General features: G+C 34.2%; 1 protein-coding gene across 2 annotated transcripts in view; it reads left to right on the forward strand.

The window, feature by feature from the left end:
* LOC126739962 (ubiquitin-conjugating enzyme E2-22 kDa) overlaps window positions 1-5,798 on the forward strand; it is a 33,966-nt gene extending 28,168 nt beyond the window's left edge. Inside the window, exons 5-6 of one of the 2 annotated variants that reach the window (XM_050445801.1) lie at window positions 5,029-5,160; window positions 5,667-5,798. In XM_050445801.1, coding sequence (XP_050301758.1) covers window positions 5,029-5,160; window positions 5,667-5,704 — 170 coding nt within the window. In that variant the 3' untranslated portion in view covers window positions 5,705-5,798. Of the gene's footprint in view, window positions 1-5,028 lie in introns of both variants that reach the window. The other variant, XM_050445802.1, reaches the window with a different exon arrangement.
* Window positions 5,799-18,450: the final 12,652 nt, after the last annotated feature.

Raw genomic sequence — 18,450 nt, forward strand, 5'->3', positions numbered from 1 at the left:
AAAGAATTATGCCCCTGTCTTCTTACTTCGCGGTTTTGTCTCGGATTTTCGACTGAATAAAAATGTTCATTATTCCGATTAAATAGCCCGTTGGTCGAAAAGTTACATTTATCTGTCCAAATTATTTTGTTTAAAAAGTCTTCATCATCTTGCAGTTTTTCGTTCAACCAATTGCAAAACTGAAGCCTTCTATCGGTATCTCCATGCCTAAGTTCTTGACTGATATGAAGTTTATAGGGGCGATAGCGATTTTTTCTCAATACTCTGTGGATACGGGTACTTGGCATATTCAATTCACGGGAAAATTGTCTGGTTGAACCTTGCGGATTTTGGGTAACCTTTAACGAAAGCTATCTGATAAAAAATTATTGTGAAAGTATATCGTTGTAAAACTTACAGCATTAATAATCGCCTGCTCGGTTTCAGGATGCACTCGAGTCCCATACATATTTCGAGGTTTAGTGAAACTTCCATAGAGGCTAAGGTTCCTGTCCAAAGCTCCGAAATACGTATAATTAGGTTGGGGGCGCTCTGGATATTGCTCCAGATATTGTTGGCAGGAGCGTTGCGAATTTCTATTCAAAGAATAGTAAATTTGGACCATATCACGTTGTTCGCTACTACTGGAGAATACCATTTTTGATTTCACAAAATATCGAAAAAGCCAAATGTCAAACAGATATAAACAATTAATGACAGATGGTCGTCCATTTTTTTCTAATTCAAAGCCATCTTTGCTAATAAGGATTTTCAAGTTATTTAGCCGGAGACTTAGACATCAGGCCTGCAGAAAAATTTGTGAAAATATAATATAATATAACATATTAGCAATATTTTTACCATGTTATTGATTGAAAAACAACATCAAGACAATTTTTATTTCAAACAACAGGACAGTATTAACTTTTTTTTAATAAAAGTAAATTTTTGACATCAAAATATTGGAAAATTAAACTACAGTCCTACAACCGAGAGAACCGTAACAACGGGTGAGGGGACAGAGGCGAATTGTGTAAAAAATTCGGCTGCCTCAGTGGCGGGCGATTTTATTTTTAATTTAATAATATTATTTTTTTAATTAGAATAAATATGATAAATTCATGTGAAACAGTTAAAAATGGACTAATAATTTACACAATGATTAAGTAAAAATAATATGAAACTTATAATAAGGTTATACAAGAAGTTCGTTTTAAAATTAGATATTTATAAAGTTTAAATCGCATATTAGGAGTCAAAAATTGTATCTAGTAAAATTATATTTATATTAAAGGATATATCATATATAATTGTACACTATCGCCCATAAGTAGAGCAACACCCTAAAATTGCAAACAAAATTAATAGTTCACCCATTACCAAAGAACTAATAGTGCATTTGGAAACTTCAATTAATTACTCAGTTGACGTATTTTGTCGATTTATTCCATAAAGTTTTATAGTTTCTTTTTGGCAGATTTGAAAAAAGGCTTCGAAAAAAACTTTTTTCTGTGTGGTTTTAGGTAAAAATGACTGATTCCATTCGAAAGAGCGGTAAAAAATACAGTCCAATGGCGATAACGTCAATTAAATAAAACATAGCTCCTGAAAATATTTAATATTTGTAAATTTGTCACGAATTTGGTTTCGGATTAATCATTTTTGCTGATAAATTTAAATTTGAATTTCTATCCGAATTAAATAATTTAAGTAAAATTTCACTGTGTTTCCTTTACCATTTTCAGTCATAAAAAGAGAATATTTAAGACAGTATTTGGCCTATTCACTGACTTGTAACAATTAACATTTTAAATAAACAAATTACCAGACCGTAATATAAAAAAGAACTAGCCATTTTTTCCCTATGGATTTTATTTTTTAAAGTAAAAATTAGCTGTCCTATTTTTGTCACTCTTGACTAATTTTCTAGTTTTGCCAAGTCAATCTAGAACCCTGACATGTGTGTGCCAGATTAATAAAGATTAACTCTGTCCACCACACATCCCATATGTACTAGCAATAGGTTTTAACCCGGTTCTTGGTCGACGTTTTCTAAAAAAATAAATAAAATCATATATTAAGCAAAAATTAAATAAATAATAATGCAAATAAATACCTAAGGCTTGTATATAATTTTCTTTGTCGCTTTCTTCGTCGCTGCCAGAAGAATCGTCATCACTATCATCGTTACCACCAGCATTCGTAATAATAAGTTGTTCGACTTCCTCCATTATTTGATCAGTCTCCCAGAATTTATTTTCAATCTCCATGACATGTTTGCAACAGTTTGGCCAGTGTAAAGGAGTTATAGACTTAAGTCCGTCCTGGACTAACTGTGCCAAATTTTTTATCGCCAAATCACCTGTTGTATTGTGAGATCGAATATAATTTTTTAGTTGCGCCCAAACCAATTCGATCGGATTTAATTCACACATGTATGGAGGTGTGCGAAGTTTTTTTTCATCACTGGGGGGCTTGTTTCGTTGAATTATTTCAAATAATTCCCACTTTCGTGCAGCTGGGTCGTGTTCCTTAAAATAAAATTCCTTAAATGAATAATAATTAATTTACAAAAAAAGTCGTATATAATTTCAGCACTTATAAAGAAATATAATATTTGTGGAATTTAAAAATTACCATTCTTGGTGAGCCATTCTGTCATGTCCTTTTTAATAGATGATTTGGTTGGTACTTTGTTTTCTTGAACTGAGTGGTAGGGTGCATTGTCCAGTATAATTACCGAATTTTGAGGAATATTCGGCAACAATTTTTCTTCTAACCACTTAGTAAAATTGGCTTTATTCATTTGGCCATGATAGTCGCCACTAGCTTGACCCGCTTTAAAAACAAGACCAGCGTTGTGTATAAAGCCACTTTGAGATCCGGCGTGAACAATTACTAATCGACCTGAAAATAGAAGTAAGAAGGAGAAAAACATCTAACTTTTAAATAAAATAAAATAATAATAACTTTTAAATAAAATTATTTGCCGCTGATTCATATTTATTCAAATTTAACTTTATATCGTAAGTTGTGATAAGAAGCAGTAATAGGGAGAATTAAAAATATTCTTTTTAAAAATTTTATGTTACTTTGAAAATTATGTAGAAATAAAAAAAAATTAACAGTATTCTGAATACGTTTCAGTACAATTTTCAAAATGAGCACACAAATATTACTTTAATTACGCTTACCATTTGCTCTAATGTTGCTAACAACCCCAAAAACTTCATTGCTTTGCCAACATTTTCCGAAAGTTAAGTTATTATCCACCCATGTTTCGTCAAGGTACACAATATTTCTTCCGTCTTCCCTATATTTTCTAATTGCTCTTATATATTTATAGCGCCAATGAAGAATAGCAGGTCGCTCCACTAAGATTTTTCTTTTATTTTGACACTTTCTAAAGTAAAATCCGTTGGCCTTCAAAAGCTTTCTCAAGGTTTCTCTGCTATACGGGAAATTCATAATTTCTCGTAACTTAATAACTAATTTATTAACAGTGGGAACCATCTTAAGCTCTAAATAATAATTGTTGATTGTGCGTCTTATAATTGGAAAATCGTCAAAATCCCTTAAGAAACAGATTCGAGATTTTTTATTAGGTGGGGAAGAAAGCATCTGATCTGGGTGTTCTGCCTGTCGTTTCATATCTTCTTTATAAATTTGACTTACTCTATCTTTAGAAACTCCAGTATACAGAGCAACTCGATCAATCTTTCTTTTAAGAGGCAAAATGCGTTGGTTAGAGCTTCTTCATCGCAAACCCTATAAACATTTGCTTTTATCTCCCTAGATTGACCGCTTAATGCCTGTCTATGTAAGAATTGGTTTCTTTCCATAATGAATAATTGAAAGTAAAATAAAAATTACTTTAAAATTCTAGAAATAAATATACCATTTTACTTATAAAAATCGTATTTGGTAGCTTAATCTATACTTACTTTATTTTCCGCTAAATGCGTAATCAAGGAAAATAAAATATCTAATGTCTTTAACAAAAAAAAAACAACCCACAATAACCAATGATAGAAAAAAAATCGCAAATAACAAGAACAACAACAATAACAATAACAAGAGCAACAACAAATAACAGTTAAATATAATCGCAAAATCGTCCAAAATCTCTACGCGCGCCTATGGCAAGATAACCAGACAAGGAGTCTTCAAACCTAAAATATAGAAATGTATCGCGTGCCAAACAACCATTGTAGGTCACGTGTATGGCTGGACGAATCAGGAGACAGATACGAAACGTCGCCGCTCGGGGCCCGCCTTTACTGAGCACCTGCAAGATCATCTGTGCGGTCTGTTGCCAGCTGAGACACTTTTTCGGGTAATGAAAGAATTATGATGCTGGTGATTTTCGCCTTCGCTGCATAAATCATGTAGATTACGTATTAAGTATAAGTTTTAATACAGACTGCGTGTTTTGGTGAAGTGTTATAAAATATGTAATTTTAAGTTAGAAAAAAGTAATAATAAATATATAAGACATATTAGTATAATAAATTATGAGAAGTGGCAACGTTGCAAAAACAAAAATATTTTTTTGTCGCATTCTTTCCGCGAGGGTTCTTTCAGTTGTAGCACTGTACAACGTTCGACCAGATCAGCGAGGTCACACCATTAGAGTAAGTGACATTTTGCAAGCTATCAATAGATTTTGTATAGTGGGAATTAAACATTATTTTTAGCCACTCTAGTTGTGTTGCTTGTTGGTCGTTTGTGATGTCACTGAAAAATATTTCCCTCTCGTAGTTTTCATCATAGTGTCATTGTAAAGAAAATCGAAAAACCTTCTCAATGACATACCACTCCTTGCATACTACCCTTCCGAGCGTTTTTTAAAAAATCTAATGCCTCTGTTTCTGTGAGCCACTCTGTATAATAAAAAATTAATCCCTTTATAAGGTTGCTAGCAGAACGTTCAACATAGGTTTATAACTTAGTAATAAAGTGGATTTTGACTTTAAACGCACGTTGTTTGATGCTGAATGACTGAATGAAAAAACATTAATTCCACTATTACTACAAAATTTCCTTTAGGTCCAAATGTGAACGCAGATTGTGATGATAAAATAAAACGCCTAGTGGACATGGGCATTGAGGAACACCAAGCGAGAGTGGCCTTGTCATCGTACAATTGGGACTTAGAACGAGCCACGGAACAACTGTTTAGTTAGTAAAATTTTTAATAATGTTGAAGATTTGGTCAAACTCCTCACTCAAACTTTTTAAAACTTGTAATTTTATTCTTTCCTCTATTTTAACTAATTATGTGAGTAATATAACGGTGGGTGCCCGGATATCGATGTTAAACTCATAAGATTTTTTTAAAAAGAAAAGAAGAGAAACACATTTATTGTTATTTAGTCAAGGGCCCCCAAGTGTTTCTTATTTGAAAGGAAATTTTTTTATTCCTTTGTGATTTTTATTATTATTATTATTATTATTATTATTATTATTATTTTAATACTCAAGTGGTTTGCCGAGTTGAGGCTTGATCGCGAATGTTGTTGTTAGTTGTTCATTTTAGTATAGTGGAGAATATGATGAGTAACTTAAAAGTGTCTCATTTTACTAAGCATCTTAACTTTGCATACCCATTGAGTTATACTTAATTTATTGTCCAATTGATAAAAAAAACGTAAAACTGTATTTATCAGTGCTTTATTTTATTTTAGACACAAAATGTATAACAGAAGAAATACCGTTTTTGTAAAAAAAAGTACGCCGATCTAGATACTGCATAAGTTTTGGGTAATATGTGAAATAGCTGTTTTTATTTTATTAATATAGAATTTGTTTGGTACATACTCGGTATATTTATTATTTGTTGTTGAATTAGATTATAATACAGGGTTTCCATCTATAACCTGACACATTTTAACTGCTTATAAGTCGAGAACGGAAAATGACAACAATGTGCGGTTTTCACAGAACTTCATCAATATTTTTAAAGTTTTTTTTTTGACAATGTTGCCAAGTTTCAAAATTTACCTGAAATAGGAGGAAGAAAATTAATGATTTTCAAAGGCCGATTTCTGAAAAATTTTAAATGTAACACCCTGCACTTTTTAATTTTAAATGAAAGGCTGTTAAATCCCCTTTCCGAAAATGTATAAATTGTCTTAAATTCATTATTTTTTTTTTACAGAGCCAATTTTCGTAAATGATACCTTTTTGAAAATTTTCCTACAATAAATCCCTATTAAGTAACATTCTCGGTATCAAGTGACACCAATAACAATGGGCTTGGAAAATTTAAAAAAATATATATATATTTTCCCAAAAATAATAACGTTTATTTCAAGTTGTTAGGGTAAGTATTTGCAAAGTTATAAGGCTGTTAGTCTGGGGTTTTTTATACCTCCCGAGATTCCGTCCCAATTACGCGTTACGTCATAGACGCCGACGCGACGCGACGGTGTAAAGTCGAGTTCAGAGATCTATTAGAATCTTTGATGTGTCGCAGATGCCGCACTAACTAGTCCGTGCGCCTATGTCATATTTATTGTTGCATGATATATATGTTTAAATGGCAAAATTTTATATTGCCTATCTATGAAATCATTTTAAATATACGTAAAACCCCATGTTTTATACTATTTTTTATTTTTCTTTCGAAAATGTCAATTTTTAGAAAGAAAATAATATTACAAAAAAATAATATCAAAAAATTGACCGCGGACTAAAATCCAAGCATCTTACAAAATATTTTAAACACTTCCAGCACTCACAGACTTGTCACCTCTTTTTAGCCAGTCTATTAAACAAAGATAAAACACCTGCATTCTGTCGATTCCTACGTTAGGCTGTGCAAGTGATTGTGTATCTCTCTCTCTCCCACTGATTTTAAGAATTACGGGGCCGTACCCAAATAAATTTTTGGGCAGTTTTTGTATTACTTTCGACGTGTTTTTAAAGAGATCTTTAAGGATGGGTCTATCGCCTTTAAAATAGTTGTTGGATGGGTCTATCACCTTTAATAGTTGGGAGGGGGTCATGTGAGGTTATTATTTGATGTGTTTTGCCGGTTATGCTTTTTACACGTTTATGAAAGTAAAGAATTTAGAATTTGCCCTGTATTCGTCTAAATTTTTTGCAGTTTTTACTGTGAGGAAGTGTGTTTTTTTATTTGTGTTTGTGGATTTGTTTTGATATTCGACCCTGGGAAAATAGGCAGGAAAATTTGGCAAATGAAGAGGAAAGTGTTTGTGCGGGCTTATGGAGACCGTGGGTGTACAAGAAAGACAATAACATTTGCGATAAAAACAATAAGAGTGATCTGGACAGTGATTTAGACTTACATAGTTCTGATAGTTCATTTTCTAGTATTGAGGAAGCAAAAAGAAGCAAGGGAAGTAGAAGCTACAGAGGAAATCAAGCAGTTTTAAAACGTAATTGTTTAAGTACAGACGCCAAACAAATTTATCTAAATATCTATAACAATCTAAGGAATGATCCTCAGTTCACAAATGATTGTAGTGCTTTGCAAAAAACAGCGTTTTTAACAGGGGTTCCCTATAGTACAATATGCCTGTAAAAAAAAGGATTAAAGACAGAATAAAAAGGTAAAATGCAGGACAATCAAAGGGACTTGACACGGATATTGCCAAATTGCTAAGGAAGGGTGTGTATTCTAAATACAAAAAGAATGAGGTTCTGACCATAGAGACATATCGGCATAGCATATGTTATCGGCAAGGGACAAACATTTCTCAGTCTCAACCTTGCGGAGATACCTGATAAACCCTTAGGGCGTAGCAGCCTGATGAGACTTTTCTACATACAGTCACAATATGGTCTTCAAATTTAAGGAACTTGTCTATGGAAAGACCGAAAAACTTACTAAACGGTGGCATGGTGATGGCTTCATTATTTAAACATATATCATTTGTATTACATTTAAAATTAAGGATATTTGTTTTGGAAACATTAAATGTCAAAAAATTTGCATCACACCAGTCTTTTATTTTTGACAAATCTGCACGTATATTGGCCTCCATTTGAGAAACATCAGAGTCGTGCCAGAGAATGGTGGTATCATCGGCAAACAATGTAAATTTGCCAGTTACCTGCAGTTGTGGCAGATCGTTCACATAAATGAGAAAAAGTAAAGGACCAAGTACTGATCCTTGAGGAACACCCACATTTATATTAAGTTCCTTAGAGATACCATCATTCAATTTGACAGCCTGGACACGATTTGATAAGTAGGGACGAAGCCACTCAAGGGCAGTTCCTCTGAAACCATAGAGCTCCAGTTTCATCAGCAGCACTCTGTGAGTCACGCAGTCAAATGCTTTGGACAATTCACAGAATACCGCTGCTGCAACTTCACCAACATTCAGTCGGTTGTACAGGTGCTCTAGAAAGCTAAAGATAGCATCATTTGTGCTCACAGACTCACGAAAGCCAAACTGCTGAAGACTCAATAGGCCAAACCTATTTAAAAATGAAACCATCCCCACCTTAACGTTCCACTATCTTGGCTAAAGTAGGCAAGTAACAATCATTGCTCTTTTTAAGCACTCTGGGAAAACTCCAGACATAAATGAAAAGTTAATTAACTCGGCCAAGACTTGTAAATGTTTAAGCTCTTCTACACTTGTGGGGGCAAAAAATAAAGATTCGGCTACTACCACATTGCTGAGATAGCTCCTGGGATCTATTTTTTGTGAGAGATTGGCTGCAAGGTTACTAGCAATATCACAGTAGAAGGAATTGAGGACATTGGAATCTACGGTACTTGGAATAACCAAGACATTATTTTTGCCCCTAAGCTCATTTAAAATCTTCCAAGACTCTTTTGCTCTGTTGGAGGAATTATTTATCCTCCTTTGAAAGTAGGTCCACTTAGCCATTCTGATTAAGTTTCTGTAAATCTTGCGGTATCTGTTATAATAATTTAAAAATATTGCATTGTTCATAGCGTATTTCCTAATGTAAAAAAGGGAGCGCATATTTTTCCCAGATACTCGTAAACCCTTAGTATACCAAGATTTTGTATTTTGTAAAAAAGGGAGCGCATATTTTTCCCAGATACTCGTAAACCCTTAGTATACCAAGATTTTCTATTTTGTTTCTTTTCATTTTTCTATTTCATAGCTTTGCAGTGGGTTAACAGTAGTCAGTAGTCAAAACATTATTACATCTTGACATATTGCAAAGCAAAGAGACTTGACTTGTTATAAGGGACTGATGGCGCTAAAAACTAAACTTATGAAATTAAAATTTTTGGTTAAACTCATTTAACGTACTTAAATCTTATATTTAAATTAAATATTATCTTGCTATCAACTATCCTGAATTTCTAACTTAATAAAACTAAACCCAAAAATCCCGAATAATAAAGTTTTAAATAGAAATAAATTTTAAGGCCGGACCTGTGCAACTTTTCACGCTTGAGTGGCTGTGACTAAGGTCAGGCGTTTAACAAAATAGTACGTGGGCGCATGTAGTAAAATTTTACGAATCAAATGTATAAATTCTTAAAAAAATGCTTAAAAATTTATTTATTTAATGAAATGATTAAATATCGCTTAGAATATTACTTTATGACTCTTTCCACATAAAATTTTGCGATTTAAACATGCATGTCATGTGACAATAAAAGCAACACCGGCACACGGACTATTTGCGGTACATCAAAGATTCTATTAGATCTCTGAACTGAACTATATTATACAGGGTGCCTCCGATTAAGTCGGCACTATTGGGATCTTTGTTAATATTTAAGATACAGGGTCGGTTAAATTAGCAAACTAGTGAGATTTTTTCTGTTGATTAAAATGGTGAAAACAGAAAAAAAATTAAACATCGACTTTTCGAGAAAATGTGAAAAATGTACTTTTGTTAAATGGAATCCCCTGTATATTTTTACATAAATCAAAAGATAATAATTTTCTTAATAAAAAAGTTTATTTACACTAATAGGCTAAACCTAAAAATAACAAAGTTATAGCGATATTAATAATTTTGTCAAATTTAGGCAAATTGGCTTTGAAATAAATAACATCAAGTAAAACATCGCCATCTTTTTCAATACATTTCTGAGCACACTTAAGCACACGTCTTGTAGCTTTTAAGATTGATCTTCTATCTATTGATCCAATTATTTGCCTAATATGTGTTTGAAGTTTATCAACGGTTCTGTATTTTTTTTATACACTTCATTTTTTATGTAACCCCAAAAATAAAAATCTAGAGGGGTTAGGTCTGTTGACCTAGGTGACCAACGAATCGGGCCACGTGTCGCAATCCATTTATCGTCAAACAGTCTATTAAGTAATATTCTTACATCATTTAGTTGATGGGGAGGTGCTCCATCCTGTTGAAAATAGATTTGTTGCCGCCTCTCCAAGTTAACATTATCCAAATAATCTTCCAGCGCTCCAGATAATATGAGATCAATATATCTTCTTCCAGACAAAGTGCCATCATAAAACACAGGTCGTATTACTTGGCTTCCTATTAAGCCGCACCAAACGTTTATACTAAATTGATTTTGAGGATTTCTGGGATCAGTAAGGAAAAGATTTTCTTGGGACCAATAGTGTACATTTTTACGGTTAAACATACCTTTGTTTGAAAAATTAGCTTCGTCGCTCCAAATTATACGGTTTAAAATATTATCATTAGCTTCATATGCATTACGTAACCAGTTGCAAAAAGCAAGTCTTCTTTCGTAATCGCTAGGCAACAATCTTTGTACTGGTCAATACTTATATGGCACAAATTTGTGTTTCTTTAAGACCCGCCAAATTGTTACTAAACTCACACCGTAAGCTCTTGTTAAATCTCTAGTTCAGTTTTCCATATGAGCTTTAGAATATACCAAAATAGAAATTTCAGCATCCTCGCTTACTATAAATTGGTTCCTTCTTCTAGTTCTTTTAAACACGTTTTCGTTACTTCTAAATTTTCTGTAGAGAATTAAAAAGTATCTACGGTTTGGCAAGTTACGCGTCTGGAATCTCTGGCGGTACTCTTCTAGCGCTCTTGTCACTATTTTTTCGACATACAAGGTAACATTTTAATATATCACATTTTTCAATATGCGTAAGAGGCATTTTACTAAAATCTCTACGGCTACTGTCATTTTGTTATTCAAACAATGATTTATTTGTTTTGCTCTCAAAAAGTTTAAGGCCAACTTGCCTAAATTTGACAAAATTATTAATATCGCTATAACTTTGGCTAATAATAATTTAGGCTATTAGTGTAAATAGACTTTTTTATTAAGAAAATTATTATCTTTTGATTTATGTAAAAATATATAGTAAATTCCATTTAACAAAAGTACATTTTTTACATTTTCTCGAAAACGCGATGTTCAATTTTTTTTCTGTTTTCACTATTTTAATAAACAGAAAAAATCCTACTAGTTTGCTAATTTATCCGACCCTGTATCTTAAAAATTAACAAAGATACCAATAGTGCCGACTTAATCGGAGGCACCCTGTAGAGCGCTCGCTAGCCAGCCAGCCACAGCCTAGTGCCCAGGCGTTATTTTCACCGGGTGGTTTTGTTAGTTGACATTTTGACTTTTAACTTTTATTATTGACGTATTTTGCTTGTTGACTAATTACAATGGAGCAGGGATTTGTTCGTGGTCAGTCAGACAACTTACCCATTATATAAACGTAAATATTTTAAAACTAAATTCTATTCAAAAATAATTAAAAATAAACTTTTACTTTGACACCCTGGTTTTCAAAAACTAAGCATTTTTCTTAGACAAGAAAAATGAGTGGACCTGTAATCACGCACCTGAAACGAGCTGTTTGCCACCAAATCTGCAAAAATGTCATCTGGCAATTATTTTTCCTACAAAATTTAAATCAAAACACTGAACATCCCACTTTGATGTAATATCCAAAAAGTATAGATTTAACCAAAAATTTTACTTAAAAAAAAACAAGAATCTCTTAAAATACACTCAAAAGCAAGTAAGGGTGTCACCATAATGCGAGAAAAATTCGGCTCACTTCGTTAACATTGTAAATATAGGGTAATACCGGTCCAACCATTTTCCTTGCCTAAGGCGTTTTTCGACATAGAACATATGTACATATGAACTTATTAAAATACAATACAATATTTATAGCAGGTATGTGGAGCAGACATTTTGAAAAACACAAACAACAGCAAAAAGATGCATAATAATATTAACAAAGCAGCGTGCGCGGTCGACATGCTAGCGTCGGTCGTCGCGTCCACTTGGGCGCCTGTGACGTATCATCCCGGCCGCGCTGGTACAAGGAAAAAATTAAACATGGCGTATTTATTCGAACTTTGAAAATTAATTGTGAAGTAACTATAAATGCTAGAGAACTGAAATAAATTGCTAAATTTAAGTTGGAGCCTGCTCTTTTTTACTAAAAAATAATCGAATTGTCGTTTCCAAGCTCATTGTAGCTTGTCAAGGAGGCTGTGAGGTGCACAATTTGTTTTGTGGGCTTCAACTACTATCAAATCTTTTTAACGTCATTCGTTGGGCAGTCCCAATAATTTGATTTCTATATGTATTTTTGCATTTTTTTAAGATTTTGAAAGGTTTAAATATGTTTACCACCCGGGAAAAGGCACGTTGCGTGTTATTATTTAGTGAATGCAAATCAGTTACGCAGACGAGAAGAAGACTTTGGCTGATTTTTTATTAGAGGCTGATTAGAAAATCGCACCCTTGAAAAAAGATATTTAATGTGCGAAACACTACTAGATCTTTTTAGAAATGAGCCGGATACCAATTTAATAATGTCTGATGGGGCAACATTTTACATCAGTGGTTGAGTAAATAAGCATAACTGCCGAATTTGAGGAGATGAAAATCCTCGAGTGTATAACGAATTTGAAAGAGATTCTCCTAAGCTGAACGTTTGGTGTTCAGTATCGAAATCTAAAATTTATGGGCACTTTTTTTTTCAAGAAGCAACAGTGAATGGAAACAATTACACCGATATGTTGGAAACATTTTTTTATCCTCAACTTCAGCAGGATGGAATTTTAGACACGGTCTACTTCCAGCAAGACGGTGCACCACCACACTTCTCCAGGGTCGCAAGGGATTCCTTAGATATTACTTTTGGAAACAGATGGATAGGGCGAGCAGGTCCAATCGAGTGGGCACCTTATTCTCCCGATCTAACCATTCCAGATTTTTGTATATGGGGATATGTAAAAGACCGTTGCTACAATCCAACCCCAAGAAATTTGGATGAACTGCGCAACAACATAGTAAACGTTTTCAACCAAATTACACCGCGAGTGCTACAAAACGCCTTCGGCAACTTATTTCTCCGTCTACATTTGTGTTCCGAGCAAAATTGCGGTCATATTCAGCAGCTAATTTATTCGCTATAAATTAAAATTGATTTCTTCAATTGTTTGTTGTTAAAATTGTTGTAATTTAATACATAGAATAAATACTTTTTATAGACATGGCAATTGTTGTAATTATTTATTTATTTAGCAGTTTATTTCGAACAGGCACAGCCCAGTTACAGAAAAATCCACAATTAATGTTTTGAAAGTGTAAACAAGTATTAAATTACTATAAATTAAATAACAAAAAGAAAGAAAAATAAGGAAAAATTAAATTACTATAGTAACATCATGTATATATCAAAATTAAAGGAGATGTAAATTACCATTAGAATGAATAAAGAAAGGGATTCATGGGACAAGGGAAAAAAGGAAGAGAAAAGGAATTATGGTAACTGTTGGTTTGTCAGAGACAAAACTAGATCCTTTATGGAGCATACAAATATGTCACAGGTTGATGATACTGAATTAAAAATTCTGCACATTTGATATACGGGATCCGGAAACCTAATGTTAGTTCTGGCGCGATCTAAAGCAAAAGTGATATTTGCTCTAGAAGCAAATCGTGGTACATGAAATAGAATATCGTTCAAGAGAAGAGGAGAATTTATTTGATTATTGACCAACTTCCATAAGAATGTTACAAAATGAATTGTTCTCCTCATGGCCAGAGATTGCAGATTAAATCTACCTAACATCAGATCATGATCATGTCCCCTAACAGGATATATTCCATCCTGAAAAAACAGTTGATCAGTTTACACTTGATAACGGTTAGAGATACTTACCAACCGAAACGTCGTGTTACATTAAATAAATAAGACAATGCAAGTCCGACAAGATGTTTTCACTGTACCATTGTCTACCACCTTCAAAAACATATTCCATCCTCACGAAACATAAGAAACTTTAAAACCCTTCTCTGAACACTTTCGATGTAGCCAACATGGCATTCATAGAAAGGACACCACACCAAGGAACCGTCTTCCAGTCTTGATCTAACAAAGGAAAAGAAGTTTCAACGAGGAGATCACTGTCTGTTCAATATGTGGCACAAATGTGAGCCTATCGTCGAATACAACCCCTAGATCTTTAATAGAAGTACTTCTACAGAGGATTTGATTGTCTATATTGTAATTAAACAAAACAGGATCCTTGGTTTGGTGAAAGGAGATCACAGCATTTCGAGATGTTAAGACATAACTGATTTCGACTGCACCACCCCCTAATTAGGTCCAAGTTACTCTGTAAGAACAAGCAGTCCAAGATACTATTGATACACCAGAATATTTTCAGATCATCAGCATAAGCTAGTCTAAGGCAGGAAATTAATTCTATAAGATCATTAATATAAAAGATAAAAAGAAGTGGGCCGAGATTGGATCCCTGTGGGACTCCAGAAGTTGAAACAAAGGTATTAGATCTGCAACCTTCCACCTCAACAAACTGTAGACGGTCAATAAGGTATGACGAAAGCAACGAAATTAGCCTTTCTGAAGTTGAATTGCTTGTTCAATTTTTCCAGCAGAATGCTATGATTTATCTGATCGAAAGCCTTACTGAAATCAGTATACACCACATCAAACCTGACTTTTTCTATCGAGGGCTGAAGAAATAAAATGAGTCACATTACAGAGGTTAGTGATGCACAACCTTTTAGGAATAAAACCGTGCTGATCTATAGAGAGTAGTGATTGAACTTGGGGAAGAATTCTGTTATAAACAATAGTTTGAAAAGTTTTGGAAAAATTGCAAAGTATGCAGATAGGTCGGTAGTTGTCGATTCTGTTTATATCGTCTTTTTTGTGAATTTGTATTACTTTAGCACATTTCCAGACGCCTGGAAATTTGCCAGTTTTCAAAATAAGGTTAAAAATATGACATAAAGGCTGACAAAGGACAAACATGCAGTCTTTAGCCACAAAACTTGGAACACCATCTGGACCGGCTGTCAACTTGTTTTTAAGCCTCCGACTAGCAGCAATAATTTCCTTAGTGGTAATTGATGGAGGAATGACAATGAGGTCTGAGGAATTAGGAGGATAGGTTTCTGCGAGGTTGATTGGATCTTTATAGGTGTACGGTTGTTGTTATATTACGGCGATTGAGTGGACTGTATTACTTATATAGGCAAGGGTTCATTTTCGTAAATTTAACATTAATTCCCAAAATAAAATTTTCAACCGAACCATACAGCACCAAGATTAAAAATGGCACCTACCTTGATCTCTTGGAGCACTTGGATGGAATAAATGAGTTTCTTCTGGCGGGCTCGCACTTATATTCGGCACAAACACATTAGACTTGGTATTATTAGTGGTGTGTAATGAAAATTAGATTATATTGTAGAAACTTTTCCCATATTTTTGGGGAAATTATAGAAGCACTTTTAGACGAAGTCTGGAGCCTCGATCATGGCAACGGCAAAAGCTGAAGTTGCCGGTTTGCTTCTTTGTACGCAAACTCTTGATAGACCATTCGACGTCGGCGCCAAGCTTGACTTTGTATGGTTAATGTAAATTTGAATTTACGTAGTTAAAAGACGAAAAATAATTTAATATGTTCAAAACTTGCGTATACAATAGGCATTCTGAAAAAGTTTGGCAAAAGCTGGCACAATATTTTCTGTTCCTTGAAAAGAATTACCATTGACATCGCACATGATAGACGGAAGTAAAGAGTGACCTTTCTTAGCTCTAACAAAAGACCAAAACGATGAGGGATCAGTGACAATGTTCTCCTCGGCTTGGGTCACAAATGAGTTATAGGCCTCACGGGCTTGAGATTTTACTGTCTGACGAAGCCTGTTGTATCTGGAAAGGTAAAATTCAGTTGGAGAAGATCTATAATCACGATATGCTTTTTCCTTCTTAAAGATATTAGAAATAATTTGTTTTGAAAACCATACTTATAGAAGCATTAAATTTATGAGGGGAAGCCGATTTAAAAGAAATTGTCAAAGCAGGATGATGCAAATCTTCGTCAATAAGCGGTGATATAGTATATACTTTTGATGACACTGACGTCGAAATTTGAAAAAACCAAGTCAAGAAGCCTATTATTAACATTTGGAATATTGTTAAACTGCTTAAGACCAAGGATCGCATAGTTGGATAGGTAAGCTTGCACTTGACACTGCTAGATTCGGTTGTCTGATAAGACGGAACATTAAAATCTCCAACAATCATAACGCGTTTTGTGTGGACCAGATCCAGTGACATAATTGTTTCACACAAGGTCTCAAAAAGTCTCTCTCGGTTGTGCAAGGAGAGACATAGATTACAAATAAATAAAATACAAAATAACCATAAGTGAGCTTACAACCTAAAATATCTATAAGTGGTGTGGAGTTAAGGATGACTTCCAAGTTAACCCTCTCTAGGTGGATGTTGTGAGAAGCTGCGACCAAGCAGCCACCACCACGAGTAGCGGCCACTCTATCCAGCTGTCTGTCAGATCTGAGCACTCTAAATGTTTCTGGACACAATTCAGAGTCGAGAATATCTGGTTGAAGCCACGTTTCGGTGAAGGCAATGATGTCAAAGTCGCACACGGAGATTCCTGTATAAAGCTTATCAGTCTTGGTGCAGAGGCCACGTACATTTTGATAGCAAAGACGTAGGTGGTGTCAAGGGCTGGGAGGATTTAGTTTTTTGTGGCGATGACAGGCCTGCCATTGTCAAACTTGATGTACAGATTTGTTTCTCCATTGGATCGTCGATGCTCAAGTACGTCCTTGACCTTTTGCAGATCACTCCTCTGACTAAGAGTGAGGTTAGCCTCAACGTAAACCGCCTTAGCAGAGCTAAACCTCCTCCGGTTCTTTAGTACATTGGTTACATCAGAATTGTTTGATAGAACTATCTTGAGACATTTACGACCTTTACTATTTGGTCTGCCCAACTTAATCACTTCTGAGACATGCACTTGCTTGCCAGTAACTGAGTTTAGAAGATTAGATATTTGGGTAATTTCTGAAGTGTGTGGTAAGATTTCCATATTAACCAGCATGATATTATTCATTCTCCTCTGTCGATCCGCGACCTCTTGCATTAAATCATTGCTGTCGTTGACCTGGGATTGAGAAGTACTAGGTGGTATATTATTGACTTGCTGTTGGTTATTGTGCAGATCACTCACTTTATCAATAACCTCACTAAATTGGGTGGTCATGTTGGCTTCTAATGAGCTAAGTTTTCCCTCCAAAGATTCAATACGCCTCTGAAGAACCGGGATGAGCTTCAAACCCTCAAGGCAGAGAGAACAAAAATATTTTAAACCACGTTTATTCTTCAATTCAACGACTCTGATCTCCGAACTAGTCAGATCTGAACATTCATAATGAAATTGTTGCCTACAGCCATCACAGCCGACAAACTTGCATTTATCTGTAAATGCTTTTTCACATTTGCAACACTTCGCCATATTTCTAGAAGCTCTATGGTGTGCAAACAGATTATGTTGGTTAGTCTGTTATGATGTAAGCCAGGCCAAAGGAGAAGAAGAAGAACAGAACTATAGTCAGAAGAGAACACTTAGGGAATAATCGTTGGGAAAACTCGAAAAAGAAAACAACTTGTTGAAGCAACAAAAACATTTAATGGACTGCTTAGTAAAAAAAACATAAGACCGGTTAACTAACAAAGTATGCAACAAGCAATACTTATAGTTTAGTACAACGCTTATATCACAGAGGTCGCTATATATATTAAAATATTATTAATACTGGTGAACTTTGGATATTCACAACACCCCCACTTAACCAAATGTTCACGTGAACCAAACAACTCGCCAAATAGCAAACAAAAAAAACACTTTAACTTTCACACAAACCTAAATATTTTACAAATTTTCTGTTTTTAACATTTTGTAACGGTTTGGTTAGGATATCGGCTACCATTTCTTCAGTAGAAATATACTTAACATCAATTTGATTTTCTAAAATTGCATCTCTCAAAAAATGGTAACGTATATCTATATGTTTAGAGCGATCATGGAAAACTGGATTGTCGGCTAGTTTTTAAGCACTTGATTGTCATTAAAAATCTCAATGCAATCCAATTCACCAGTGATCTCAAACCACAAATTTCTAAAATATATAGCCTCCTTAGCTGCCTCGCTTAGGGCCATATACTCGGC

The sequence above is a fragment of the Anthonomus grandis genome, chromosome 8 (assembly GCF_022605725.1).
Source record: "Anthonomus grandis grandis chromosome 8, icAntGran1.3, whole genome shotgun sequence".
Lineage (NCBI taxonomy): Eukaryota > Metazoa > Arthropoda > Insecta > Coleoptera > Curculionidae > Anthonomus > Anthonomus grandis.